At 45.0% G+C, this 27,848-nt stretch overlaps 1 protein-coding gene across 1 annotated transcript in view; it reads left to right on the forward strand.

Moving 5' to 3' along the window:
- NXF1 (nuclear RNA export factor 1) overlaps positions 1–27,848 on the forward strand; it is a 1,877,750-nt gene that overhangs the window by 445,133 nt on the left and 1,404,769 nt on the right. The window contains exon 4 of the mRNA XM_044075370.1: positions 26,782–26,862. Coding sequence (XP_043931305.1) covers positions 26,782–26,862 — 81 coding nt within the window. The remainder of the gene's footprint in view (positions 1–26,781; positions 26,863–27,848) is intronic.

A 27,848-nucleotide genomic window follows, 5' to 3' on the forward strand; every position in this document is an offset into this window, starting at 1 on the left:
ATGAAAGGTCTGGACATGACATCCATCATGGAAGCCGCCACTTGGTCCACTATCCACACTTTCACCAAATATTACAAACTGTGCCAAGTTTCCAGAGCTAGGGCACGATTTGCCAGGGCCATCCTACATGGCTTTGTAGAATCCTCTTCTGCATCCACCTCCCTGTCGTGCATTTACGCTGTGGTACTCTCTCACAACTAGAATACTACAGCATAGGAATAGAAGGACCATAGAGTAGTTGTGTAAAGTCTTACCATAACCATAGATGTCCTTCTCTTCCTTGTTGCTGTATTCCTTCCCACCCACTATTACCTCCCATACTTTTTTCCTTTAGTCCCAACTAAGTCCTGGATCTAATTGTTACTAAATGACACCAAGGCCACACACCTGTCCCCACTGGCATTCCTCCTGCTGGGCCACCTTCTCCACCTGCTGGCCTTCAAGTTTTTAGGATTGTGCATGCAGACATCACATTTAAGTCCCCTGGTTTTATGATCTTATGTCTAACATCCCACACACGCTGCAACAACCAAGCTGAAGCTTTTGTATATGAGCCAACATACGAGTCGCCTGAGGGCAGGAAATCCCACAACTAGACTACTGCAACATGGGAGAGAAGGACATCTATGGTTATGGTAAGATTTTACATAAGTATTCTTTGAGGTCTGTGCGTGCATATGTCACATTTAAGGTCCCTGGTTTATGGCCCTACATGTGATGTTCCACGCACCTACAGCAACCAGGCTTAAGCTTTTGTATGGAAGCTGGTGTTGGGTCTCCTGAGGCGGGAAATCCCACAGTAAGAATACTGCAACATGGGAAAAAAGGACATCTATGGATGTCCTTCAAGGATGCATCTGCAGTCATCACATATGGGTTGTCCTGCCTCAGGCAGCCCTTCGGTCGGCCGGATTCCAAAGTTTGGGTCTGGCCTCGGCTGATGTCGCACTTTCCCCGGCGTCAGAGCGTCTGGGGTATAAAAGCATCAGCCGACGCCATCTTCCTCAGTCTTTCTTGCCGCGTGGTGCCCGAAGCAGAAGCAGTTCGCAAGTGCCGGTCGGCCAGCTCCTTTGATTCAGCTACCGAAGACTTCGAAAAAGCTAAGTACCCCGTTGGGGACTCTTTCTTGCCTCAGCCGATGTCAGATAAAGTTAATAATTGTTTAACTTGTGGGAAACAAATACCTCATAAGGATTTCCACTCTTACTGCCTCCCTTGCCTAGGCCCAGACCACGACATCTCGGCCTGTTCAGCCTGTGCTTCCTTCAACCGACGAACTCTTAGACGTCGGTCAGAGTTTGCAGAGGAATTCTTTGGGGCTAGTTTTGCTTACAAGATGCCGTCGGAGACTCCGACTTCGCATTTAGTTAAAAAAACGGAAGTACAAGGACCGACAAACGCGGGCCGCGGTTTCTGCTGAAACCACGGTCAGGCCTACCGTGAGTGTCTCGGTCTCGGCTGAAACAGAGTCCTTGGTACTTCCTATTACCAAAACCGCACAACCGACTACCTCGGCCCCGGAGGCCCCGGCCGAGTCGGTTATTGAATTACCTACTGAAACCGGTGTCCAGGAACCTTCAGACACCATTACTTTAGACAAGTCCACTCCTGCACGTGGTGCAGCCAGACCCCCTGCATCCATGTCCATTAAGGCTTTTTCAAGGGCTAAAGCTGCTAAACTTACTAAAGCTTTGCCTCCCAAGGTTTCCTCTGAGACCTTCTACTGGCTCACAGATTCTTAGCTTAGCAGAGGATCTTATCTCATTAATTAGAGGTTCTCAACCTCATCCGGACAGGGGCTCTCAACCACCTCCAAGACAAAAGGCCCAGGGTTGAGCCCTCTGACCCTCACTCCTCAGATGAGTCCACTGATGGCTCTGCTCTGTCAGAACCCCAGGAGGAGGCTTATTCGGCCTACGAGGATTCTGATGCTGAAGAATCTATTCCCTCTGCCTCCCCTCCTGAAGAGTTTTCCTTTGGAGAGACTACACTCTGAGAGAACATTTTCAATGGCAGGGACAGGAATTCTCTGATTCTAGAAAGAGATTAAGGACCTTTTTACATTTACCTCAGCATAGGCCTTTAGCTATACCTCCTGTTTTGAATGTTATTGATGATGTTTACTCTGATGCTAGTACAGCCCCTGACTCTCTCCCTCCGGCTCCTGCCAAACCTGATAGGTACTACAGGGTCCTGGATTAACATCTACACCTGTATAAGGCCCACTCTGCAGATCCAGAAACTATTTCCCAGGGCCCAAAAGGGGTTGCAGCTGCCACTGCTAGAAATCCTCTACTCTCTGAAAGGGAGTCCAGAGCTTTAGAGAGATGGGGTAAGAAAGTGTGTACTTCTGCAACTCTTTCCATGAGGGCATTAAATTGTCAATTTCATATGATACAGTACCAAGAGTATTTGTTAGATGAATTGCATAAGAAAATGTCCTCTTCTGAACCCCTTGATCGCAAATCCCTTCAGGATCTGATGCATAACTCCCAGCAGGTTAGTAACCATTTCTTGCAGTGTGGTTATGATGCATTGGAAGCTTCATGTACGTCAGCTATGACAGGTGCAGTTATACGTAGGCATGCCTGGCTGAAGGAACAATCTTTACCAGACCATGTTAAAGCTAAGCTTTTGGATGCTCCTATGGAAAAATTATTTGGTTCCACGGCTCAAGAGGTCTTAAAGAAATTTGAAGAAAAGGCAAAATCTGTGCAAACAGTCAAAGATTTTCTGCAAGTCCAACCACCGAGATTCAGCAGAAATTGGCCTACTAAGAATTGGTCCTTTCCGGACTCAGACGGATCTCAGAGAGGCAGGAATAGACATGCCAGAGGTAGGGGGCAAGCTTAGAGGCTCCTACAGAGGCCGTCAGTGGCAGCCTCCCAACCAGAGAGGTAGTACAGGAACCACAACTGCTACACCAGGACAGACTCAATGACTTTATTTTGACTCCGCTGACCAGGGCTCAATTAGAAGCACCTTTGGGCGGAAAGCTTTCTTTATTCTCAAAAAATTGGCACAGCATTAAAAGGGACACATGGACACTGCAAATAATAGACAAAGGATACAGGTTCCATTTCCACACATTGCCAAAAAGAAAAGGAATGCCAGACCTGCCACCAAATCAGAGGGCAGAGGCTTTGAAGCAAATTACCAAATTATTACAAATGAAAGCCATAGAAAAGGTACCTCTTTCAGAACAAGGCCAAGGATTTTACTCCAGATTATTCCTTGTTCCACGAAAAGAAAATCAATGGAAGCCTATTCTCGACTTGTCCGCACTGAATACTTACCTCATTGTGCCAAAATTCAAAATGCTGACTCTACAGCAACTCCTTCCCATGCTAGGCAAGGGGTCTTGGCTGGTGACTCTAGACCTCAAGGAGGCATACCTGCATGTCCCTATTCGACAAAGTTGCAGAAGACACCTCAGATTTCTTGCAGGGTCAGAGCATTATCAATTCTCAGCATTGCCCTTTGGCTTATCTACTGCGCCCAGAGTATTCACGAAATGCCTGGCATCAGTAATTGCACACTGCAGACTTCAGGGGATTCAAATCTACCCATATCTGGACGACTGCCTTATACAAGCGGACAACAAGCAAATATTGTTAAAGGACTTGGACTATGCCATTCACCTACTACAGGCCTTGGGATATACAGTCAACATCCAAAAATCAAGACTTGTTCCTTCCCAAAGAATAACCTTTCTGGGTGCGGATCTGGACACAACCACCCAAATGGCCTTTCTCACAGAAGAAAAGCAAAAACAACTACTGGATTACTTCAAGAATCTGACAAGACAAACTCTGCTGACTGCAAGGAAAATCCTACAGGCCCTGGGTTACATGGCATCTTGCATTCTTCTGATTCCGCAAGCAAGGCTGCATATGAGAAAATTACAATGGTACCCAAGGAGTGTATGGACTCAGCACAGTCACAGTTTAGAAACTTTGATCCCACTCATTCCATGCCTTCAAAAGGAATTTATGTGGTGGGCTCAAGCCTGCCAGTCAAACAGCGGGTTGCACTTCAGCCAACCAAACCATCAGCAGGGATGCTTCAGACCAAGGTTGGGGAGCACACATGGAGGGCAGATGTATCCAAGGGCTATAGTCACAAAGAGCTGCACATGCACATAAACCAAAAGGAAATGCTGGCAGTGATACCCGCAATCGAGGCCTTCAAACCTTTCCTTCAAGGCCACCTGCTCATAAGGACAGACAACACCACAGTTATGTGGTACATAAACGAGCAAGGAGGCACCCATTCCTACCCTCTATGCAGACTGGCAATGAATCTATGGGAACTTTCCTTGAAACTCAATATACAGCTGCAGTCCCAGTTCGTGCCAGGGAAAGACAATATACTGGCAGACAGCTTAAGCAGAACTACCATGGATGCGCACGAATGGATGCTACATCCAGACATCATCTTACTCTTAACACAATCATGGGGAAGGCAGAAATAGATCTATTCGCTTCCCCCCACAATCAACTGAAGACATTCTGCTCAAGGACATACCACCCACAAGCATGGAAAGTGGACGCTCTCTCTTTCAGCTGGAAAGCTCTAACAGCCTATGCTTTCCCACCTCTTCCATTAATGACCAAGGTTTTACTGAAGATCAGGGCAGAGCAGCCCAGAGTGATTCTGATAGCTCCAAACTGGCCAAGGCAGCACTGGTACCCACTGTTAAAGACCATGTCACAGACGAAACCGTGGCCTCTCCCCCTATGGCCACTTCTACTGACGCAGCACAATTTCAAGACTCTGCACTCCAACCTGAAAACCTTGCAGCTAACTGCCTGGAGAATACCATGACGACTCCTCAGGATAACCTATCCCAGAGTGTGAAAGATATTATTATGGAAGCTCGCCGGCCTTCCACAAGGAAGGCATATTCAGCAAAATGGAAAAGATTTCACACTTGGAACACAACAAAAGGCCTAGATGTGACAGTGATGAACATGGCACATATACTGGAATATTTGGCAGAATTGTTCCACAATGGCCTGTCTTACTCTTCCATTAAGATACATGCCTCAGCAATTTCAGCAGAATACAATGTTAATCCACCTGTCTTCTCGCATCCTCTCCTAAGACAGTTTCTAAGAGGAATCAATAACATCAATCCTCCAAGGAAACCACCTCTACCTACTTGGGACCTTAACTTTGTGTTGGAAAAACTAACACTTCCTCCCTTTGAACCAGCAGCATCGGCGGATCTACAGTTTCTGTCTTGGAAAACTGCATTCCTTCTGGCCATAACCTCAGCAAGGAGAGTATCTGAGTTACAAGCTTTAATGGCAGTGCAGCCATTTCTTATCTTTCATCAAGGCAGAGTTTCTTTGAGAACCAATCCTACATTTATGCCAAAGGTGGTATCCAGGGTATCCTTGAACCAAGCAATTCACTTGCCTACATTCTTCCCAAAACCACAAAATAAAGGGGAGAAACTTCTGCACACCCTGGACATACACAGACAATTGCGCTACTACTTGGACAGAACTAAAAGTTACAGAAAGACTGACCAGTTGTTTGTAGCATATGCTGCTGGGGCACAAGGAAAAGCAATTTCCAAACAGACAATTTCAAAATGGATAGGAAATTGCATTCGTTTTTGTTACTCCTTTCATGGAAAAACTGTGCCAGCAAACATTAGACCTCATTCCACGAGAGCCACAGCCACCACCACAGCTTTCCTAAGAGGGGTGGCTACCAAGGACATTTTAGAAGCTGCTACATGGAGCTCCGTGCATACATTTGCCAAGCATTACAATTTACCTTTGTACTCCAGATCCAGCGCAGGCTTTGCTACGGCAGTCCTGCAGGGTATATTAACTACACCATCCTTTACTTAGTTCCTCCACCCCCAGATTGGCTATGGTATTCTACCCATATGTGATGACTGCAGATGCATCTTTGAAGGACATAGTACAGTTTTGTACCTACCATAAATGTAGATGTCCGATGGGTATGCATCTGCAGTCAGGTTTACCCTCCCTCCTTCCCCTCTGTGGTATTCCTAGGGTGCTTACCCCTCTATTAGCTAGCTGGTGGATCTATTATGGTGTATTTGTTTGTATATATATGTATATATATATTTTTGCAAATGGTTGGAATTTTATTGCATTTCTCCAAATTTAGCCTTCCTAGAGGGCACCTGGCATCTGGGGCAAGAAAAACTGAGGAAGATGGCGTCGGCTGATGCTTTTATACCCCAGACACTCTGACGTCGGGGAAAGTGCGACATCAGCCGAGGCCAGACCCAGACTTTGGAATCCGGCCGACCAAAGGGCTGCCTGAGGTAGGACAACCCATATGTGATGACTGCAGATGCATACCTATCGGACATCTACATTTATGGTAGGTACAAAACTGTACTTTGTGGTAAGTTTTTAAACAACTATTCTTTCTCGGGGTTTATACAGGCTTGAAATTTTGCCAGGTTCTCACTTAATAGCAGGAGGCTAGCCTTAGAATAGTTCCTGAATATTCCTGGTTTATCTAGTGGTCCATGTTTTACTTTTACTTCAAAGGAGACCATTTTGTGGTCTGACCATACCAGGGAAGACATTTCAGTAGGGGGGTGTGCAGCACTCTCATATTGGTGAGAACCAGATCCAGTATGGTTGCAACCCTGGTTGGTGTATTGACTATCTGGTCCACACTGTTTGTGTTTACAAAATCCAGGGATCTCTGTGCATGTACGTTTGTCGTATAGAATTCTCATTATGGGGTAATTAGTCGCCCGTGAATATGGTATTGGGTTGGATGGTTACTGTTTTAATTGTTTTTAAATACGTGGTATGTGACATGACTCGGGGAATTTAGATTTTGCCCTATTTAGATCTACTGATCCAGACCTCTTCAATGCAGACCTTACTGCAGCACTTCCACTTCACTCTCAGCATTCCCCTGCAGTTGCGGTTCAGTGTCCGCTACTAGGATCATTAGATCTTGAGAGAATTTTTTTTTGTTTTTTGTGTACAGTGTTCTGATGGTGCCCTTTGGCTGCCATAGCATTGGAACTCTACATGCTCCTTCTATGTTGACATTTATGCCAGCAACTCAGTCCAGCCATCTTATGACTGGTGCCCAGGTACCAGAGTTCAACTCTCATCTTGTAGTAGCTGTGACTGAGGCTAGTTCTTTGTCCTTGAATGTGGACATCTGTAAGCCATAATGTAGAAGGTCCAGGACAGTCTGTGTACCAAGGTTTCCAAGGCCTTTAAAGCCTGTAAATCAAGAATCCAGACATCCAGGACTTGGACATCCACATCTTTAAACTGCTTGATATTTTTTATTTTGCTGACAACAGATGAGTCCTCTTCAAACTTTCAGCCCAGGACTGGTTCAGGACTTAATGGCCCTTATTCAAAATGTGACGCCTAAACCATATCCATTTTCTGTCTTGGGGTTCCAGCCTCTTAGAGTAGGAGTTGCCAGACCCAGAGAAGGGGGGGGGGCTATGTTGCTATAAGATTTTTTCACCTCTAGATTGACAGCCACTTTGGGGCACCTTGTCCTTTGCATTAACTGAAATGGATGGCTTATTTTTTTTGCACCTTGTGTAAGATGAGGGATAATTTAAATGGGAAACTAATGTATTTCTAAGGTGCCCTGAGGTACTATCTTTACCTAGGCTGAGAGACGTCCTACAGCTTTAGAGGTTTTGCAAGTTGCGTTTCTAATGACATCTGTGCAACTGGACTCTCCGCCTCCTGTTATTAGGAAGTCGGAACTTTTATGTCCACAATAGAGTAAGGGGGAGAGTATCTTTTATACCATGGATGTGCATAGCCCACTAAGGTTTTAACTAGAAAAGACTAAAGAATGGGTGTCAGACCAGTTAGTCTTTGTAAAATATAGCGAGTGCAGGCCTATGTCAAAAAGAGAGAGTTTCAAAATTGGCAACTCTCTTCTCTCTGAACTTGTCCATGGTAGGGGTTACCAGGATGAATGAAAGCCCAGTTCACAAGAGCATTAGCAGCCCACTCTTGTTAGAGGGGTTAGCATGCAGGTCATTTTGGAAGCAGCTATCTGATCCCATCTCCACACCTTTTCAAAAAATAAATGTGTCACTATCTTTTTGTGTTGCAGTATTCTAGTTGTGAGATTTTCTGCCCTCCGGTGACTCGTACTTCAGCTCCTATACAAAAGCTTCAGCTGGGCTGTTGCAGTGTGCATGGGACTTCACACATAAGGCCATAAACCAGGGGCCTTAAATGTGACGTCTGCATGCACAATCCTTTAACTTTTCAGCCGCAGACTACCTTTGCATTGTAAGATTGCTTCTTCACAGACATTGCATCTTAAAGATAAGTAACCAGTTTGGTTTCTGTCTCTTATTTTGCCAGTTATTGCTTGGGCTTGGTTGTTGTAGCCTTTAGCTGATGTCTGGTAAAAAGGGAAAGTGCCAATGCGGGCACCAGATACTCCATAAAGAAGTCAGTAATAAGCATGTTTTTTGCTTAGGCTGGGAACACGAACACTCCTGTGCAATTTGTCAATCTTTTGTGCTGAAGACCCTTTGCAGCTGCCTGGCCGCTTTAAACCTCTACCTTGAAAACCAGCACCTTAAGCAGTTAGCCCTTAGAATGGATCCTGCATCGGGGGCTGCTCCCGAACCTCTGCAGAAGAAGGCAAAGATTCCTAGGCCTTCCTCACCTGCTGCTCTGCTTTCCGACACCCTGCCAACTGCCGATCTAAGGGTTGAGGTGCGCTCGGCGGATCCGTTGACTACATCGTCCTTTGAGGAAGCAGTTGCACAGCTGACTGGCACATCCTCGAAGCTTAACCAGACATCTACAATCTGTCTAGGGGGAACCAGTTTAGGTGGTACCTCTGACCAGGTCCAGACTTCGGATGTATTGATCTCAAAACCTGAAGCCAGGCCACTTCCTACTTCCACCTCGGCCAAAAAAGAAGCAGAAAACTAAGCATACCTCCTCTACAGAAGCCATACTAGACTGGCAGGCGCTCACCGCCTCTCTCATACAGCCCTTCAGCCTCAGCTCCCACTACTCTGCCTCTATTGGGCCCTCGGCCTGCTTCTGCCTCACCCCTCCCACCCATGACCTCTCAAGTCAGGGAGGAAGAGCATGATTCTTCTTTTCTTCCTTAGAGGATTCCCTTTTATCTGCATCCCAGATTGCCTCCCCCAAGGAATATTACTCTCCTGATGAGGAATCTGTGGAAGGTTATTCTCCTCCTGAGGATATTACGTTTGGTGAGACCCTCACCAAGATGAAAGATTACTTTAAATGGGATATGTCCCAAATGACTTGCACCCAAAAAAGGTACTTTGAGCTTCTGCAAGTAGAATCACCCGCTCCTTCGGCGGTTCCTCTGGTTCTATCTGCTTACTTGGATGCCTTCAACTCCGATTCTAAGGCCCCAGACTACCAGCCTTCGGCCCCTAAGCACCCTGACTACTACTATAAAGTACCAGAAGACCAGAAATTCCTCATTAAACCACCTTTGGCAGACCCAGCTGTGATTGCCACCATTCCAGATAAGCAGTCTAGACTGCTGCCCTCTGCCTCCCTCCTACTCACAGGTAAAGATAGCAAATACATGGATAGGATGGGAAATAAGGTACACACATCTTCCACTTTGGCTTTTAGAGCCATAAATTATCAGATCCATATGACTAAGTACGCTCTAGACTTAGTTTTTCAACCCTCCTCCATGTTGGCTTCTTTGCCTGACAGTCCCATTAAGACTGACATTACCTCCAAACTGCCCTTGGCCCAACAGGTAGCCAGGTATTCCATCAGATGTAGCTACGATGCTGCAGAAGCATCTGCTCAATCTGCAGCATCTGCTTCTGTCCTCAGGAGGTATTCATGGCGAAGACTTCAGAACTTATCAAAGGACCAAGTCCAAGTTTTTGGACTCCCCACTGGACCACAATGTACATTTTAGTAAACAATCTGCAAGTCTCTCTAAGAGTCTGTAGGAAAAAAGTAAAGAACTACAGGACATCTATAATACTTCTGGTGTTTCCCATTCCCAAGTATTATAGGAACTACCCTGCTAAAGCCACCTATGTGAGGCGTAACCCTCAGACTTCTGCCTCCTCTTCCAGGTCTAGAAGAGGGGCTAGAAGACCCACCACTTCCAGACTTTCTGCTCCACTTCCTCAATCCAGACAATCCTTTCAGGACAGTGGAAACCACAGTAATGCATGACTGCTTTGCCCAACTTACCCCTCTCTGCGCACCTTTCCCACTGTCTTCCCCTATGGCAATCCATTACCACAGACCAATGGGTCTTATCCATTATTCAAAAAAGGTACTTCCTATCCTGGAAAGAACCCCCCTCCAAACCAGGCCCATCTCATGCCACAAGTTCTGGCAGACCTTCTAAAGCTAGGCACCATGGAAAGGGTTTCTACTCCTGCCTCTTCTTGGTCCCCAAAACTGATGGGCACTGGAGGCACTTGGACCTGTCCTACTTAAATCTTCACCTTCAGGTACCCTCCTTCAAAATGCTTCTCCCCAGTCTGCTGCCTGTAATTCCAGCCAAAGCTTTCATGGTCACCCTGGACTTAAATGTGTTTCTCTGGGCCTTCCTCTCACTTCCAATTTACTGCTTTGCCCTTTGGTTTATCCATGCCCCCCCCCCCAAAGTCCTTACAAAGTGCCTAGCCCCAGCAATTGCCTTCTTTAGAACTCGGGGAATCCAGATTTACTTTTATCAGGGCGACATCCTGATACTGGCATAGTCCAGAGATACTCTCTCAAGGCATCTACACTTCACCATGTCCCTACTACAGAATCCAGGGTTCACCATCAACCTCCCTGATCCCAGGCCAGGAAAAGATTTTCCTCTGCTGCAGAATCAGAATGGACAAAATGAAGGCCTTTCTCCCACAGGACAAGGTTCTTTTCCCTGACTTCCCACTTCCAGGAAATCCTACTATCCCAGAAGGTGATGGCAAGGCAATTTTTACTTCTCTTGGGTTTAGTGGCAGCTACCGTCCCCATGCTACCACTGGCCAGAATACACATGTGCAAGCTACAGTGGTACCTCAAAAGCATTTGGTACCAACACCTACATCACTTAGAACAGGTCATTCCCCTCCTTCCCTGTCTAACACAAATCTGCTTGGTGGATCCAGTAAGTCCAACTAAACCCAGGGATCCCACTCCAACTCCCCACCCCAACCCAAACAATGCATACAGATGCCTCAGATTCAGGTTAGGGAGTAATACTGGCTTCCTACAGGGTTCAGGAAAAGTGGCATCTCTCTCTACAGGCCAACCACATCAATGTCAGGAAAGTGACAGCAGTCTTAACTCTAAAAACCTTTATTTCACTTGTTCCAGCATCTGCTCTTGATAGTGACAGACAAACACCACTGTTGTGGTAACTCAAACAGGGAGGAACAAAGGCCTATCAGCTGTGCAGACTAACCCTGCTGATATGGGACCTAGCCTCTCGCCACAACTTAGTCTTGCAGGTGGCCTTCCTCCCCTCACAGGACAACCACCAAGCAAATCTCCTAAGCAGGACTTCCTCACCACAGCACAAATGGATGCTAAACAGGGAGGTCTTCCTTGAACATAGTCCACCAGTGGGGTGCTCCACAAATAGACCCGTTTGCCTCCCTCCCAGAACAGGCAACTGCAGACTTTCTGCTCAAAAACCTACTCCCCTCTAGCATGGATAGTGGATGCTTTCAGCATCTCTTGGGAGGGGAAGTTCCTTTATGCCCCCCCCCCCTTCCCACTGATTCAGAAAGTCCTCCTGAAAATACAGGAGGACAAACCAAAAATCTTGTTAGTGACTCCCTACTGGCCAAGGCAGCACTGGTTTCCCCTACTTCACAAGCTAGCCAAGGGCAATCACTTTGTTGCCCTACAAGGTGGACCTACTGACGCAAGACAATGGAACTATCCTACACCCACACTTGCAGATGTTATCCCTGACTCTGTGGGTGGTAACTTTTTGATTCCCTTCAAACCCCACTACTCAGAGGACGTGCTTTCTGTCCTAAGGGAGGCAAGGAAACCTACCACCAGAAAATCTTACCTGGCTAAGTGGGGAAGATTTACAAAGTGGTGTCTGGACAAGGGAAGGTACCCTTGCTCTGCAGAGGTCCCTGTGGTTCTCTTGTGTCAATTGATCAAAAGTGGACTCGTACTCTTCTGTAAAAGTACCCCTTTCTGCTATATCAGCCTGTCCACCCCTTGATCCCCCTTGCTAGCCAGGCTCGACATAAAGCTATTCCTTAAAGGCATCTTACACATGAGACAACCAAAGAAACCTGTCCTTCCACCCTGGGAGCTTAACCACATTTTAGAGAAACTAACCCAGCATCCTTTCGAACCGGCTCTGTCCTCTTCCCCACATGTGTACATGGCCTGTTCTCTACAGATGTGGACATGGAAGAGTGTCATGGTGGCTATCACTTCAGCAGAAGTCAGTTGCAGGCCTTAATGGCTTGTCCCCCCTACTCCATCTTCCACAAAGAGAGTAACCCTGCATACCACTCCCTCCTTTATGCCCAAGGTGGTCAATGACTTGTCTCTATACCATTCTATCCATCTACCCACTTTCTTTCCCTCCCCCACTAATGAAAGGGAGAGGATTTCTGCACTCATTGGATGTGCACAGGCAACTAAGGATGTTCTTCATGTTTCACTGTTGCAGTCATCACATTTGGGTTATCTGCTTGCAGTAGCCCTCGGTCGGTCTGATTAACAAAGTCTTGGGTCCTGCGTCAGTTGCTGTCCCTTCTTCCATGATGTCAGGGGTATAAAACATGCAGCCGACTCAATTACATCAGTCTTTCTTGCCGTGTGGTGCCCGAAGCAGAAGCAGTACGCAAGTGACAGTCAGCAGACTCCTGAAATTTTCATTTTGGAGTTTCAGAACCGAATGGAAACTTTTTCTTGCTCTAAACCGATGGCAGTTAAAGTAAATAATTGCATTTCTTGTGGAAAGCAAATACCTCAAAGATTTTCATTCGTACTGTATTCCTTGCCTAGGCCCTGACCTTAACGTACCTCACTGTCGGTTTTGTGCCTTATTTAAACCTCAAAACTGTCAGTCGTCTGTATATTTTCACTTCTAAATATTTTGGTGCTCGGTTCAATTATCCTGATATGTCTTCGGTAAGCCGTCCGACTACCGACATTCTGAAAAAACGCAAAGATAGACAGAGACAGGCCGCCTAGGTCCAAAGCTACCGACGACGCTTCTTCTAAGCCCGTCCCCAGTTCACCGGTACTCAGTGAGGTGCTTTCACAGCCCCTGATACCTGCTACTTTCAGATTCACAGGCCTCTACTGAGACCCATTCGGAGTCCGGTTTGCCATGAGATGCTTCAACTGTGGAACCTGCGTACGTCTCTGCCTTGGATGAGTCTGGAGCCGCTGTGCAGGCACCGGCTTCTGAGGGTGTATTCAGGCCTACTGACTTGCATATTAAACCCATGCCGTATTCTTCTTCTTCAAGGTCTAAAACTCGATCCATGCCTCGAAAACTGGTGCCCAGACCGCATGGTTAGGCATCTATGCCTAAAAAACAAATAAGAATGGCTGAAGACTTTATTACTTTAATCAGGGGAAGCCAACCTTCCCCCTCTGAGACCTAGGACTCAGTTTGCTTATGATACTTCTGGCCAGGATTTTGAAATTTGTTTCCTCTGAACAGGATTTACCCTTCTCTACCTATGAGGATTCTGATGCTGAGGACTCTATTCCTTCTGCCCCCCCGAGGATTTCTCTTTTGGTGAAACCTTGCATACTCTCAGGGAGCATTTTCGTTGGGTAAGTCAGGATTTTTCTGCTTCTAAAGAGGCTTAGGGGTTTCTTACTCCTGCCCAAGCACAGGCCTTTAGCCATACCTCTTGTCCTAGATATTGTTGATGCTTTTTCTGAATCTAGCTTGGCCCCTGACACTCTACCTCCTGCTCCCAGAAAACCTGATTGATATTACAGGGTTCTTGACTCTCACAAGTTGCTTTTCAAAAATCCTACTGCGGATCCTGAGACCATTTCACAGGGAAACAAGTAAACAACAATCGCTGCTCAAAAGTTCAACTACAACACGCAAATCTGAGACAGCTGAAAGAGGCAAAAATCCTTAAAACAGCAGCACGATATACTTAATGTACGAAAGACTCTTCAGTCCGCCAGTACTAAATGTACTTTATTAGACAAGCGACTCTTCAGTCCACTTTTAACATGCACATTAACGCAATTCAACACACACTGCGTTTTCATTTCGATAGACTTCATGAGATGGAGACAAATGCATACCTGAACAACACCCATCAATATATATACTCAGGACTAATTAATCTCCTTAATTGGAATAATTAGACAAACTCTCTAAAATATTTGAAAACAACAAATATAGTAAAACACATACATTTCCATTCATAAATAATACTATATAATAAGTTGAACCATGAAAGAAATAATAAATATATAATTTAATCAAAGATTCATATTTAGTGTTAAACATTTTTCTTTCATGTGGTCTTAGCACCGTCTACTGTCAGGTCTTATATTTGCGATGTCCTAAATTCCAAAACTGATGCTATGTTGTAAAATATCCTAACATTTAACCAGTTTATATTTTTCATTACTGCAAATTATTTCAAAAATATAATTCATAATATACAATCAAGATTAACATTGATTTTTTAGCATTCAATTAAATACAATTTTAGCAATGCATAGGCAAAAGCACTATAGTTTTGCTGATCTCAATTTTAGAACAGGTGCCAGTGAGATGGTATCATTCAGACCTGGAAATTTGTTTGCTTCCAAGGAAAGTTGCCACAATAATTCTTTATATTCAATTGAGGTTTCCCATGGGCCACCCCTTACATCCTTATCCACCACCTCCAATACAAAAAAGCTAAACTTTGCTTCCTGGCAGCTTAATTTATGCCTATATAGGGCATTATTTGTATATTTTGTTTTAATTTCATAATGCTCATAAACTCTTTTTTAGCTTTCTTTCAGACTTTCCCACATAAAATGCATCACAGTAGCCACACAGTCCTAAATATACAATGCCACTAGTGTCACAATTTGCAAAGTATTTACTCTGAATCAGCCTGTCCCTACTAGGTATATAAATAATTTCCTTTGTACAAATATATGGGCATTGGGAACACCTTCCACATTTATAAGTTCCTAATTTTCCTTCCCTAACTTTTTTCATTTCATGTTTACCTTGTAACATAGTCTTTAGACTTTTCCCACTTCTATATGTGCATTTGAAAGGTTCATCAAATATACATCTTAGGTCTGATATTTCACCAAACCTATTCCATTTCACAGGGACCCAAGGGCAATAAAGCTACTACTGCCAAAAATCCAACCCCCTCTGATAGAGACTCCAGGATGCTGGATGGGATAAGAAGGTATACACTTCTGCAACTTTGGCCATTAGGGCCTTAAATTGTCAAATTCCTATGTTAAAGTATCAGCAGCATATTATTGGATGGCTTAAACGGAAAAGTATGTTGATTCCTGGTTGTGCTAAAAATAAGGATTTACAGGGTTTAATGCATTCTGCTGAACAAGTTGGAAAACATACTTTGCAATGTGGTTTTGATTCACTAGAGGCATCTTGCCAGGGCTGCTTTAACTGGGTCTGTACTTAGAAGGCATGCTTGGCTTAAGGAGCAATCCTTGCCAGATCATGTTAAAGCAAAATTACTGGATGTTCCCTTAAACCAGGACCTCCTGTTTGGCAACAAGGCAGAAGAAGTTCTTAAAAAGATGGAGGAAAAAGCTAAATCTATGCAAACTGTTCAATATTTATTTACAGGTACAACCTCCAAGATTTAGTAGGCATTGGCCTTCTAAGAATTGGTCCTTTCCTGCCTCTTCCAGACCTTCAGTCCAAACCCAGATCCAGCAGAGCACCCAGGCTTCAGTCCCAGGGTATGCACAGGACTAAGCAGTTCATTTGTTACCAGAAGAGGAAAAGGGACAAGGTTTATACTCAAGGCTTTTCCTGGTACCCAGAAAAGACCATTCATGACGTCCTATCCTGGACCTGTCTACTCTTAACACCTGTTTGGTGATTCCAAAATTAATGATGCTGACTTCACCAGTTGCTTCCTGTGCTAGGCAAAGATGCCCGGTTGCTAACACTAGATTTAAAGGAAGCATACCTGCACATCCCAATCAGGGAATCTTGCAGAAGATACCTACGCTTCAAAGCAGGCTTACGCACACTGTCAGTTCTCTGCACTGCCCTTTGGCTTATCTACTGCGCCCAGGGTATTCACAAAGTGCCTAGCTCCAGTCATTGCATTTTGCAGGCAAAGAAATATTAAAATATACCTATACCTGGACGATTGTCTAAAAGCCAGGACATACTTTTGAATCATCTGGCCTTTGTACAGAGGGTGCTATCTTGCCTGGGGTACACCATAAACGAGAAGAAATCACACCTGGTACCCTGTCAAATTATGTTCCTGGGAGCAAGCTTTCCTTACGCCAGAGAAACAAATTCATTTGGCAACCTACTTCAAACAAGTAGCCACAAAAACCCTGCTATATCTGCAAGGCAAATACTGCAAGCCTTGGGGTTCATGGCCTCCTGCATTTTTCTAATTCCATACGGAAGATTGCATATGAGGAAACTACAATGGTTTCTAAAAAGCCTATGGTGTCAACATTCTCAGGCTCTAGAAGCAATGATTCCTATCATACCTTGCCTGCGCCTAGAGTTCCTTTGGTAGGCAGAGGCCTGCCACCAAAACCAGGGACTACCATTCACACTACCCCCTGCCGCTCAAACCCTAACAGACTCAGGCTATGCATGGGGGGCTCACCTGGCAGGGAACTGCATTCAGGGGAAATGGAACCCAAGTCAAATGCACTTGCATATCAGTCAGAAAGAAATGTTAGCTCTGACAGCCTTCAAGGACCACATTCTTCCAAGACAATTGATGGTAAAGATGGACAACACCACTGTTATTTGGTACATAAGCCGGGGAGGGGGGGTACCCATTCTTACCCCCTCTGCAGACTAGCCATGGCATTGTGGAACACAGCCTTGAGCTACCAAGTGCATCTACAAGATAAATTCCTGCCAGGAAAACTAAATACACTGGCAGACGGACTAAGCAGAAACCTCATGGACCCACACGAGTGGAAACTGGAACCAAGGATTTTCAACATGTTGACAAGCAAATGGGGGAGCCCAGGTATAGACCTGTTTGCCTCCCCCCAGTACTATCAATTGGACAAATTTTGCGCAAGGGCTCCCCACAAACTAGCATGAAAAGTAGATGCTCTGTCCTTCAGCTGGAAAAACCTATCAGTTTATGCCTTTCCTCCTCTGACTCTGCTCTCCAAAGTACTACTAAAGATCAAACAAGACAAACCAAGGACGATTTTGATTGCACCAGACTGGCCACGCCAACACTGGTGTACCCCATTTTGCGCAGTGTCACTGTTTGCTCCATGGTACCTGCCTGAGACTCCTACGCTGTTGTCTCAGCAGGAGAACCAGATTCTGCACCCTCGGCTTCAAACACTGAACCTATCAGCTTGGCTAATTACCTAATCTCTCCTTTACCATCCCTCAGTAAATCAGTGATGGATATCATTTTAGAGGCAAGGAGGCCTAGTACCAGAAAATCTGATGCTGGAAAATGGAAAAGATTCTATGCCTAGAACCAATCTCAACGGATGAGCACAGCACCACCCAATTTATCTCAGATTTTACAATACGTAACTGAGATGCTTCACAAGGGCCTGTCTTTTTCCTCCATCAAAATTCACGCCGGAGCCATTTCAGCTCATAACACAGAACCTCCCCTCTTCTCTCATCCACTGCTCAAGCAGTTCCTCAGAGAGGTCAAATATTTAGGACCACCCAGGAGAGCCCCAACTCCAGGCTGGGACCTTAACTTTCTATTGGAAAACTCTTCCTCCTTTCGAGCCAGCTGCTACTGCAGATTTAAAATTCCTTTCTTGGAAAACAGCTTTCCTTTTAGCAATCACTTCAGCTAGAAGGGTGTCTGAATTACAGGCCCTTATGGGAGTGGAGCCTTTCATCATCTTGCATGCGGACAGGGTGTCCCTCAGGACCAAGCCCTTCTTCATGCCCAAGGTGGTATCCAGTGTGGCTCTTAATCAATCCATCCATTTGCCAACTTTCTTTCCTAATCCACAGAACAAAATGGAATGGATACTGCACTCCTTAGATGTGCACAGACAACTTAGATTCTACTTGGACAGGACTAAACCTTAAAGGAAATCTGAACAACTGCTGGTGGCATTTGCTGCAGGGATAGAGGGGAAGGCTATTTCAAAGCAAAACCCATTTCTAAATGGGTAGGCCATTGCATTAATTTCTGCTATAAGCACCATGGAAAACCTGTCCCACAGGGGATCAGACCCCACTCAACCAGGGCTGCATTAACCTCTACAGCCTTTCTCAGAGGTGTCCCTACCAGAGAAATCCTAGAAGCTGCTACCTGGAATTCTGTACATACTTTCACCAAGCATTACCATTTGCCAGTTTTCTCTAAATCCAGAGCCGGTTTTCTACTGCAGTTTTGCAGGGCCTAATAGCTGGTCCTAATGCTATCTAAATTCCTCCTCCCATCCTTAGCTTTGAGAATCTACCCAAATGTGATGACTGCAACAGTGAAATATGATGAACATAGTACAGTTGTGTACACTTACTGTAAATGTAGATGTTCGAGTGTATTCACTGTTACAGTCCTGGTTACCCTCCCTCCAGCCCCCTGACTTATTTTGGCTATACCTCTACTGTCCTTTACTGTGCTTAAAAGCTTTTTGGTGTATTTGCTTTTTGTTGAAGGTATAACCTTGTATTTTTATATATTTGCTTCCCATTAGGGGGCACCGGTCTTCTGGGGTAAGAAAACTGATGTAATGGCGTCGGATGCATGTTTTATACCCCTGATGACACGGAAGAAGGGACAGCAACTGAAGCAGGACCTAAGACTTTGTTAATCAGGCCGATTGAGGGCTACTGCAAGTAGATAAACCAAATGCGATGACTGCAACAGTGAATACGCTCGAACATCTACATTTATGGTAAGTGTACTTTCTACCTGGACAAAACCATTAGGAAAACTAAACAACTCTGTCTCCTTTCACCCCAGAGACCTGGACAAAGCAGTCTCCAAACAAACATCGCATGCTGGATTAGGAAAACTATTTGCCTCTGTTAGTCCCACCATGGAAAGGAACCCCCAGTGGAGTAAAGGCCCATTCCACTAGAGCTGTGGCCGCCTCCAGTGCCTTCATGAAGGGTCTGGACACCGCATCCATTATGGAAGCAGCCACATGGGCCACTATCCACACTTTCACCGAACATACAAACTTGACCAAGTTTCCAGAGCTCGGACAGGATTCACCAGGGCAAACCTGCAAGGATTTGTAGACTCCTCTTCAACAACCTCCACCCTCTCATCCACATAAGCTGTGGTACACTCCCACAACTAGAATACTGCAACATAGGACTAGAAGGACATAGATTAGTTGTGTAAAATCTTACCCTAACCGTAGATGTCCTTCTCTTCCATGTTGCAGTATTCCTTCCCACCCACCAGTACCACCAAGGCACTTTCCTTTACCTGGTATATCCATACTACAGTAGGACACCTGGTCACACACCTGAAAACCACTGGCATTCCTCCTGCTGGGCCGCCTTCTCTGCCTGCTGGCCTTCAAGTTCTGAGAATTGTTCGTGCAGACGTCACATTTAAGGCCCCTGGTTTATGACCGTGCGTGTGATATCCCACGCACACTGCAACAGCCAGCTGAAGTTTTTGTATAGGAGCCGAAGTACGAGTCGCCTGAGGGCAGAAAATCCCACAACTAGAATACTGCAACATGGAAGAGAAGGACATCTATGGTTATAGTAAGATTTTACACAACTATTCTTTCCTAGTGACTGGGCAGGTTTTGTAGCCTCTATTCTACAAGGACTACTACAGCCAGTGCCATCTCAGGGCCAGTCTCCTACTGATTCATAAACATTTGAAAATCTTCCTAAGTATTTGCACTACTCAAACCATGAACAGTATGATAAACGTAGATCAGATGTTCTTCATCTCACATTGCTGCAGTCCTTACACTTGGGTAGTCCGCTGTCCTCGGTCGGCCCGAATATCAAAGTATAAGGCTGACGTCGGTCAAGGCGCATTTGACTGACATCAGGACGTCAGGGTACAAATGCGCATGACCGACGTCATATCCTCAGTCTTTTTTGCCGCATGGTCCGATGCAGACGCAGCATTGCAAGTGCCGGTTGGCGTTCTGAGATTTTTCGATTTCGAAGTTTCAGACCGAGTTCAAAGTTGGCTAAGTACCCCGTTGGGGAATATTTTAGTTTTTTCTTGCCTCAGTGATTTACCGGATGTCAGAAAAAGTCAATAATTGCATTTCTTGTGGGAAACAGATACCGCATAGAGATTATCATACTTTGTGTATTCCTTGCTTAGGGCCTGAGCACGACGTTGTTGGCTGTCGCTCTTGTGCTAGATTTAATAAACGCACTATAAAGAGGAGGTTGGATTGTGCAAGGTTAGTCTTTGGGAAGCGGTGCAATTACAAAATGCCATCGGATGCTCCGACGCCCGCTTCTTCGAAGAAGCGCAAGGACAAAGCAGTTAAGCCTAGGCTGGAAGAACCGTCTGTACCGGACGCCGGTTCTTTAGAGGTGTCGGTGGAGCCGGTGGCTCCACCGGAGGTTTCTTTGTGTTCCCAGGGTGAGACTTTAGTATTGCAAGATGTGGCCTCTCAGGAGGCAAGTCAAGCTGAGGGGGCTTCTCAGGTTACTATTCTCCCCTCCCTTCCTAGGGTGGCTAGGCCCTCTCCTTCTGTTTCTAAGGCTTCTCCCAGGGGCAGGCCAGGTTTAGCTTCAGTAGGTGTTACCCCTAGCTCTTCAGGTACTGTGCCCAAGAAGCATATGCTTAAAATGGCAGAAGATTTGATTACTTTGATTAGGGGTTCTATGCCCCCTCCTGATAAGAGGCCTAGGGTGGACCCTGAGCTGGGGATTTTTGAGCAGGCTTCAGATGTGTCAGAGAGTCTTCGGCTGAAGACTTGCAGGAGTACTCTCCTTATTCTGATTCTGATGTGGATGATTCTACTCCTTCTGCTTCTCCTCCTGAGGATTTTTCTTTTTCAGAAACTCTACATTCCATGAGGGAGCATTTTAAGTGGGAAGGTCAGGACTTCTCTGATTCCAGGAAAAGGCTTAGGGAATTTTTGTTTTTACCCCAGCATAGGCCTTTGGCTATACCTCCTGTTTTGGATGTAGTGGAAGATGTTTTTACAGAGGCTTCTCTTAATCCTGATTCTTTGCCTCCTGCTCCTGTCAAGCCGGATAGGTATTACAGGGTGCCTGAAGCTCATAAGTATCTTTTTAAGAGTCCTAGGGCAGACCCAGAAACTGTTAGCCAGGGGCCTAAAGGTGTTAAGGCTTCTGTTGTTAAGAATCCGGTTCCTGCAGACAAAGAGGCTAGGGCCTTGGATAGATGGGGAAAGAAAGTTTATACTTCTTCCACTCTTGCTATGAGGGCTTTGAATTGCCAGTTTCACATGTTGAAATATCAAAACTATCTCCTTTCACAATTAAAGTCTAAGGTTGATGCTCTGGCAGTAGGTATTGATTGTAAAGAGTTGCAAGATTTAGTACATGTTTCTGAACAGGTGGGTAAGCATTCTTTGCAATGTGGTTTTGATGTTGTACAGGCCTCGTCTAGGGTGGCTGCCACTGGGTCAGTTCTTCGCAGGCACGCCTGGCTTAGGGATCAAAATTTGTCTGAACATGTTAAAACAAGGATTTTAGATGCTCCTTTACAATCTGACGTGTTGTTTGGTCCTCCTGTTGAGGCAGTTTTAAAGAAAATGGAAGACAAGGCTAAGTCTATGCAGACTGTTAAAGATTTTTTGCAGGTTCAGCCTCCAAAGTTTAGCAGAAATTGGCCTGCTAAAGGGTGGGCGTATCCTTCTTATGATTCCCAGTCTAGGGGTAGATCTAGACGTGGTAGGGGCAGAGCTCAGGGCTCTTTCAGGCCTAGAACAGGGAGTTCTCCTGCACAGTCTTCAGGTGAGGGCAGGGGTCAGTCCTTTCGTAAACAGACCCAATGACCTACCTTTTCAGCTGCCAGAGCCTTCTCGTCTGGCAGCACCTTTGGGAGGAAGGTTGGCACTTTTCAAAGAAAATTGGAGTTTAATTACCCAAGACAAATGGGTATTGGATATCATACATCAAGGTTACAGGTTTTATTTCCATACCTTGCCTCCTTTCAGGGGCATGCCAGCCGTTCCTCCTCAACAAAGAATAGAGGCTCACAAGCAAATTTCTCTGTTACTTCAACTAGGGGCCATACAGCCGGTCCCTATGCCAGAAGTGGGCCTAGGATTTTATTCTCGCCTGTTCCTAGTACCAAAGAAGGGGAACACGTGGAGACCAATTTTGGATCTATCTATCCTCAACACTTATCTGGACATTCCCAAGTTCAAAATGTTGACATTACAACAGCTTTTGCCTCTGCTGGGCAAGGATCATTGGATGGTAACTTTGGATCTCAAGGAGGCTTACCTTCATGTTCCTATCAGACTAAGTTGCAGGAAGTATCTGCGTTTTCGAGCTGGGACTTTTCACTATCAGTTCTCTGCATTGCCCTTTGGCTTATCTACTGCCCAGAGTGTTCACAAAAGTTCTGGCTCCAGTGATAGCTTTCTTCAGGCTGAAAGGAATACAGATCTATCCTTATTTGGACGACTGCCTGATTCTGGCTCAAGGAAGAGAGGAGCTCCTTCGTCATTTGGAATATGTGATAGCAGTGCTAAGATGCCTAGGGTATTCTGTGAACGAAATAAAGTCCAGTCTAGTACCCTCTCAAGACATGTGCTTTCTGGGTGTGAGACTGAATACAGCATCCCAGATGGCCTTTTTAACCCCGGACAAACAAAAGAGTCTATCCCTTTACTTCCATCAGCTATCTCATCAGTCCGGCTGACTGCAAGGACAGTCCTTCAAGCCTTAGGGTTCATGGCATCTTGTATTCTGGTGCTTCCCAATGCCAAACTGCATATGAGGAAGCTACAATGGTATCTCAAAATGTATGGACACAGCACTGCCAGGATCTAGACACTGTCATTCAAATAATACCTTGCATTCAAAAGGAATTTTTGTGGTGGGCTCAGGAATGTCACCTAAACAAGGGACTCTCTGTGACCCGGCCAGATGCGAGTCAGATTTTAACGACAGATGCCTCAGACAAAGCTTGGGAGCTCATCTAAATGGAAAGTGGATACAAGACAAGTGGCCTGCCAGACTACAACATCTACATATCAATCTAAAGGAGATGTTAGCAGTCCAGTTTGCATTAATAGCTTTCAAGGATTTACTTCTTCCAGGGCAGGTGTTGATTCTAACAGACAACACAACTGTCATGTGGTACATCAACAAGCAAGGGGAACATTCTTATCCTCTATGCAGGCAAGCAATGATTTTGTGGGAGACTGCTCTCAGTTTACAACTCAATCTTCAGGCAAGGTTTCTGCCAGGAGCACAGAACTCCTTAGCAGATGTGTTGAGCAGACAATTATGGATCCCCATGAGTGGAAATTGGATCCTCATGTGTTTCAGAAATTGACAGTGTCATGGGGAACTCCAGACATAGATCTGTTCGCTTCTCCACTAAACCATCAGCTGCCAAAGTTTTGCACAAAAGGTTTCATCCCACAGCTTGGAAAGTGGATGCTCTTTCTTTCAATTGGAGCAATCTTCATGTGTATGCCTTTCCACCTCTGCCTCTCCTCCCAAAGGTACTTCTAAAGGTCAGACAGGACAAGCCAAGGATGATTTTAATAGCTCCAGATTGGCCTCGACAGCACTGGTACCCATTACTGAGAAGTCTGGTACGGAAGCCTCCATGGCCTTTGCCTTCGATTCCACACCTGTTGTCACAGGAGGACAGCCATTTGCTCAATGTCAAACTTCATTCTCTTCACCTAACAGCCTGGCATATTCTGTTTTGAACCATAGAGGGTCTCAACTTCCACAACAAGTTTTGAATGTGATTTTGGAAGCTAGAAGGCCTAGTACAAGGAAAGTGTATGCAGATAAATGGAAGAGATTTTTATTTTGGAGTGCAGCAAAAGATTTTGATGTTTCTGAGCCTAATTTGAGTGTGGCTCTTCAATATCTTACTGAGTTATTGGACAAAGGTTTGTCTTTCTCTTCTATTAAGGTTCATGCTGCAGCAATTTCGGCTCACTATGATTGTGACCCACCATTGTTTTCTCATCCTTTGTTCAAGCAATTTCTTAGAGGGGCAAAGAATATAAGACCCCCACGAAGAGCTCCTACTCCTGCTTGGGATCTCAATTTTGTGTTGGAGAAACTCACTCTACAACCTTTTGAGCCTGCAGCTACTTCTGATTTGAAATATTTGTCATGGAAGACTGCTTTTTTGTTGGCAATTACCTCTGCAAGAAGGGTTTCTGAATTGCAGGCCCTTATGGCAGTTGAGCCTTTCTTGATTTTCCATAAGGATAGGGTATCATTACGTACTAATCCTTCCTTTATGCCTAAGGTGGTTTCTAGTGTGGCTTTAAACCAAACTATTCATTTGCCTACTTTTTATGCAAATCCCCAAAATAAAGGGGAAAAGATTTTGCACACTTTAGATGTTCACAGGCAGTTGCGATATTATTTGGACAGAACTAAAGGGTTCAGGCAGTCTCAGCAGTTGTTTGTTTCTTTTGCTTTGAGTTCTCAGGGCAAGCCTGTGTCAAAACAAACTATTTCTAAGTGGATTGGGTTTTGCATTGCTTTCTGTTATTCCCATCATGGCAAGGAGATTCCAGCTGGGATTAGGCCTCATTCCACTAGGGCTACTGCCACTTCAACAGCTTTTTTGAGGGGAGTGGCAACCAAGGATATTTTGGAGGCAGCTACTTGGAGTTCAGTGCATACATTCTCTAGGCATTATCACCTACCACTTTACTCTAAATCCAGGGCTGGTTTTGCCACTGCTGTTTTGCAGGGCATCTTGGCAGCTCCTGCTTCCTTGTAGTTAGCCATCCTCCCTTACCTCTGCTTTGGGATTCTACCCAAGTGTAAGGACTGCAGCAATGTGAGATGAAGAACATAGTACAGTTTTGTACCTACCATAAATGTAGATGTTCAAGATCCACATTGCTGCAGTCCAATTTACACTCCCTCCTTCCCCTCTGTAGTTAGAGGTGGTTGTGTGGGTTGGGTTGTACATATTGTGTATTTTGTATATATTGTACATATTGTTAGTGCAAGGGTGGTGGTTTGGTTGTTTGCTGTCTTTTGGTTTTGACCTTTATTTTTAGGGTCTTCTGACATCTGGGGCAAGAAAAGACTGAGGATATGACGTCGGTCATGCGCATTTGTACCCTGACGTCCTGATGTCAGTCAAATGCGCCTTGACCGACGTCAGCCTTATACTTTGATATTCGGGCCGACCGAGGACAGCGGACTACCCAAGTGTAAGGACTGCAGCAATGTGGATCTTCGAACATCTACATTTATGGTAGGTACAAAACTGTACTTTATGTTGGGATGTGCCATAACTGTCAAAGTTCAGCTGTGTTTACATCACCTACTCCTCTTCTCTGTAGACACCCTAGGGGTTAGAGTGGGTGTCCAGTCACCTTTCTTTGCTTCTGTGTTTACTGCCCCCACCACTACCTTGAGTTTGCCTAGTATCTGGAGAGAAGGAGTTTTGAGAGTTATTCTAAGTGGGCATCCATCCTTGGGGGGGCATGTAGCACCTGCGTGGCTAGTGGTCTAGTTTCTGACCAGACCACTGCAGTTGACAAGTGCAAAAAAGCTGACAGACTGACCTCCTTTATACATAGCACAGATATGTTAATATTCAGGTTGGAAGCCTTCCGCCTGACCTAGTGGTGTTACGGCAAATACTATGGCAGTCAGGCCTTCTGCAGTAGATGTTCCAAAATCTAGCACTGTTGCAACAGTGAGCAACTATCATGGTAGGTTCCCACACAGCTGTGTTACCTCTTACTCCCTGACAGCACCCTTGAAGTGATGCTTGAACAAAGTTTGGAATAGAATTCACATACTGCAGTTGCTGATGTTTTCTGTGTTGTGAAGAAATGTGTTCCTTCTAGGTTTTCCTTTACACCTTTCATCCTGAAATATAAAGATAGTCAATCTGATTATGTAAACCATCTTCCCCCTCCCCATGTTTACAGCGTCATTCCTCTATGCTTCTTAGAAGTGGACTTCTACTTTATTCTTTGGTTTCTTGACCTAGTGAGTGGCAGATTTCCAACTTCAACCTGAAGTTTGGCCTGTAGGCTCATAATTTGAGGTTTCTTGTATCCCATTTCTACATCTTGATTGTTTCTTGGTGAAGTCCATTCTTAGTCTTTGTAGAAAGGAAGTGAGAAGGAGGATCTTGTTTTCATTTTGACCAAGTGGTGTCAAGTTTCCATGCTTGGTTTTGCACTGAAGGGCTGTATCCATGTAGTGCCAGATATCTGAAGTTCCGATTTTCTTGTGTTTTACTTCTGTGCTTTTACTCGGATACCTTTGTGAGCAGCCTGCATGAATATTTGGGTGTTTAATTATGACATGGGTAAGTAGCTGCCTCAGAACAGTATTTTTAGTATTTGAGCATAATGTTTTACATAAGTAGTTGAATTTTTTGAAGTGTGCATGTTGTAAGCTGTGTTTAGATCTTGTGTTAATGTGCTACACTTTTTTTGTTTTGCTTATTGAAATCTATAGGTAAAGCTTTTGGTACATCGCTCAGGTGCACCATTATCTGTTAGAAATGAATTAAAACCTGAACAATTGGAAGTCGTTAAGGTAACTCATTATTTTAGCTTACTGTTGCCATTTATTGTGTGAAATATTTTCCTTTTCAGATTTGTTTCTTGGAATATTTATCTCAAATGCAAGGTGTTTTGGCGCTTTGAAATCTCTTCACAGCAGAAAAGATTTTTAAGGGTTTATGTAACACATTTTAGAATGTTAACTTAAGATGAAGATATGGTTCGTTTGCTAGTTGTGATGCTGCATTCAGTTCAGTGCAGATGTTCATCATATTACACTTGGGTTATCCTGCTGTCAGGTGGTTCCCCAGTTGGCCTGAGTCCCAAAGTCTTGGTCCGGTGTCGGTTGCTGTCGCCTCCTCCCTGACGTCAGTGCGACAGGGGTATGTAAGATGCAGCCGACGCCATTTTCTTCAGTCTTTCTTGCTGCACGGTGCCTGAAGCAAAAGCAGTTCGCAAGTGCCGGTCGGCCGACTCCTGAGATTTTCATTCCGAATCCAGAACATTGAATCCACAAATATTCAGATTGATAACACAGAAATGGTGGAGCCTGGACATAGATCTGTTTGCATCCCCAATGAACTGCCAGCTACAGAAATTCTGCACAAGGACTTCCCATCCAAAAGCATGGAAAGTGGATGCCCTCTCATTCAGCTGGAAAATCCTACAAGTATATGCTTTCCCACCACTACCTCTCCTTACAAAGGTACTCGTAATAGCCAGGCAAGAAGAAGCAAAGATGATCCTGATTGCCTCAGACTGGCCACGCCAGCACTGGTACCCAATCTTTAAGAACTTAGTACAAGGACCACCCTGGATTTTGCCTCAAATCCCACATCTTCTGACTCAGCACAACAGTCAGATACTTCACAGCCAGCTGAAGACTTTAAACCTGGCTGCATGGAAGATTCTTTAGTCAAGCAAGCAATGCCTCTCTCTAAAGCTGTTGTGGATGTCATCCTGGAGGCCAGAAGGCTTAGTACCAGGAAAGACTATTCGGATAAATGGAAAAGATTTTGT

This window comes from Protopterus annectens, chromosome 6.part1 (genome assembly GCF_019279795.1).
Source record: "Protopterus annectens isolate FY-2018-M chromosome 6.part1, PAN1.0, whole genome shotgun sequence".
NCBI classification, from domain to species: domain Eukaryota; kingdom Metazoa; phylum Chordata; order Ceratodontiformes; family Protopteridae; genus Protopterus; species Protopterus annectens.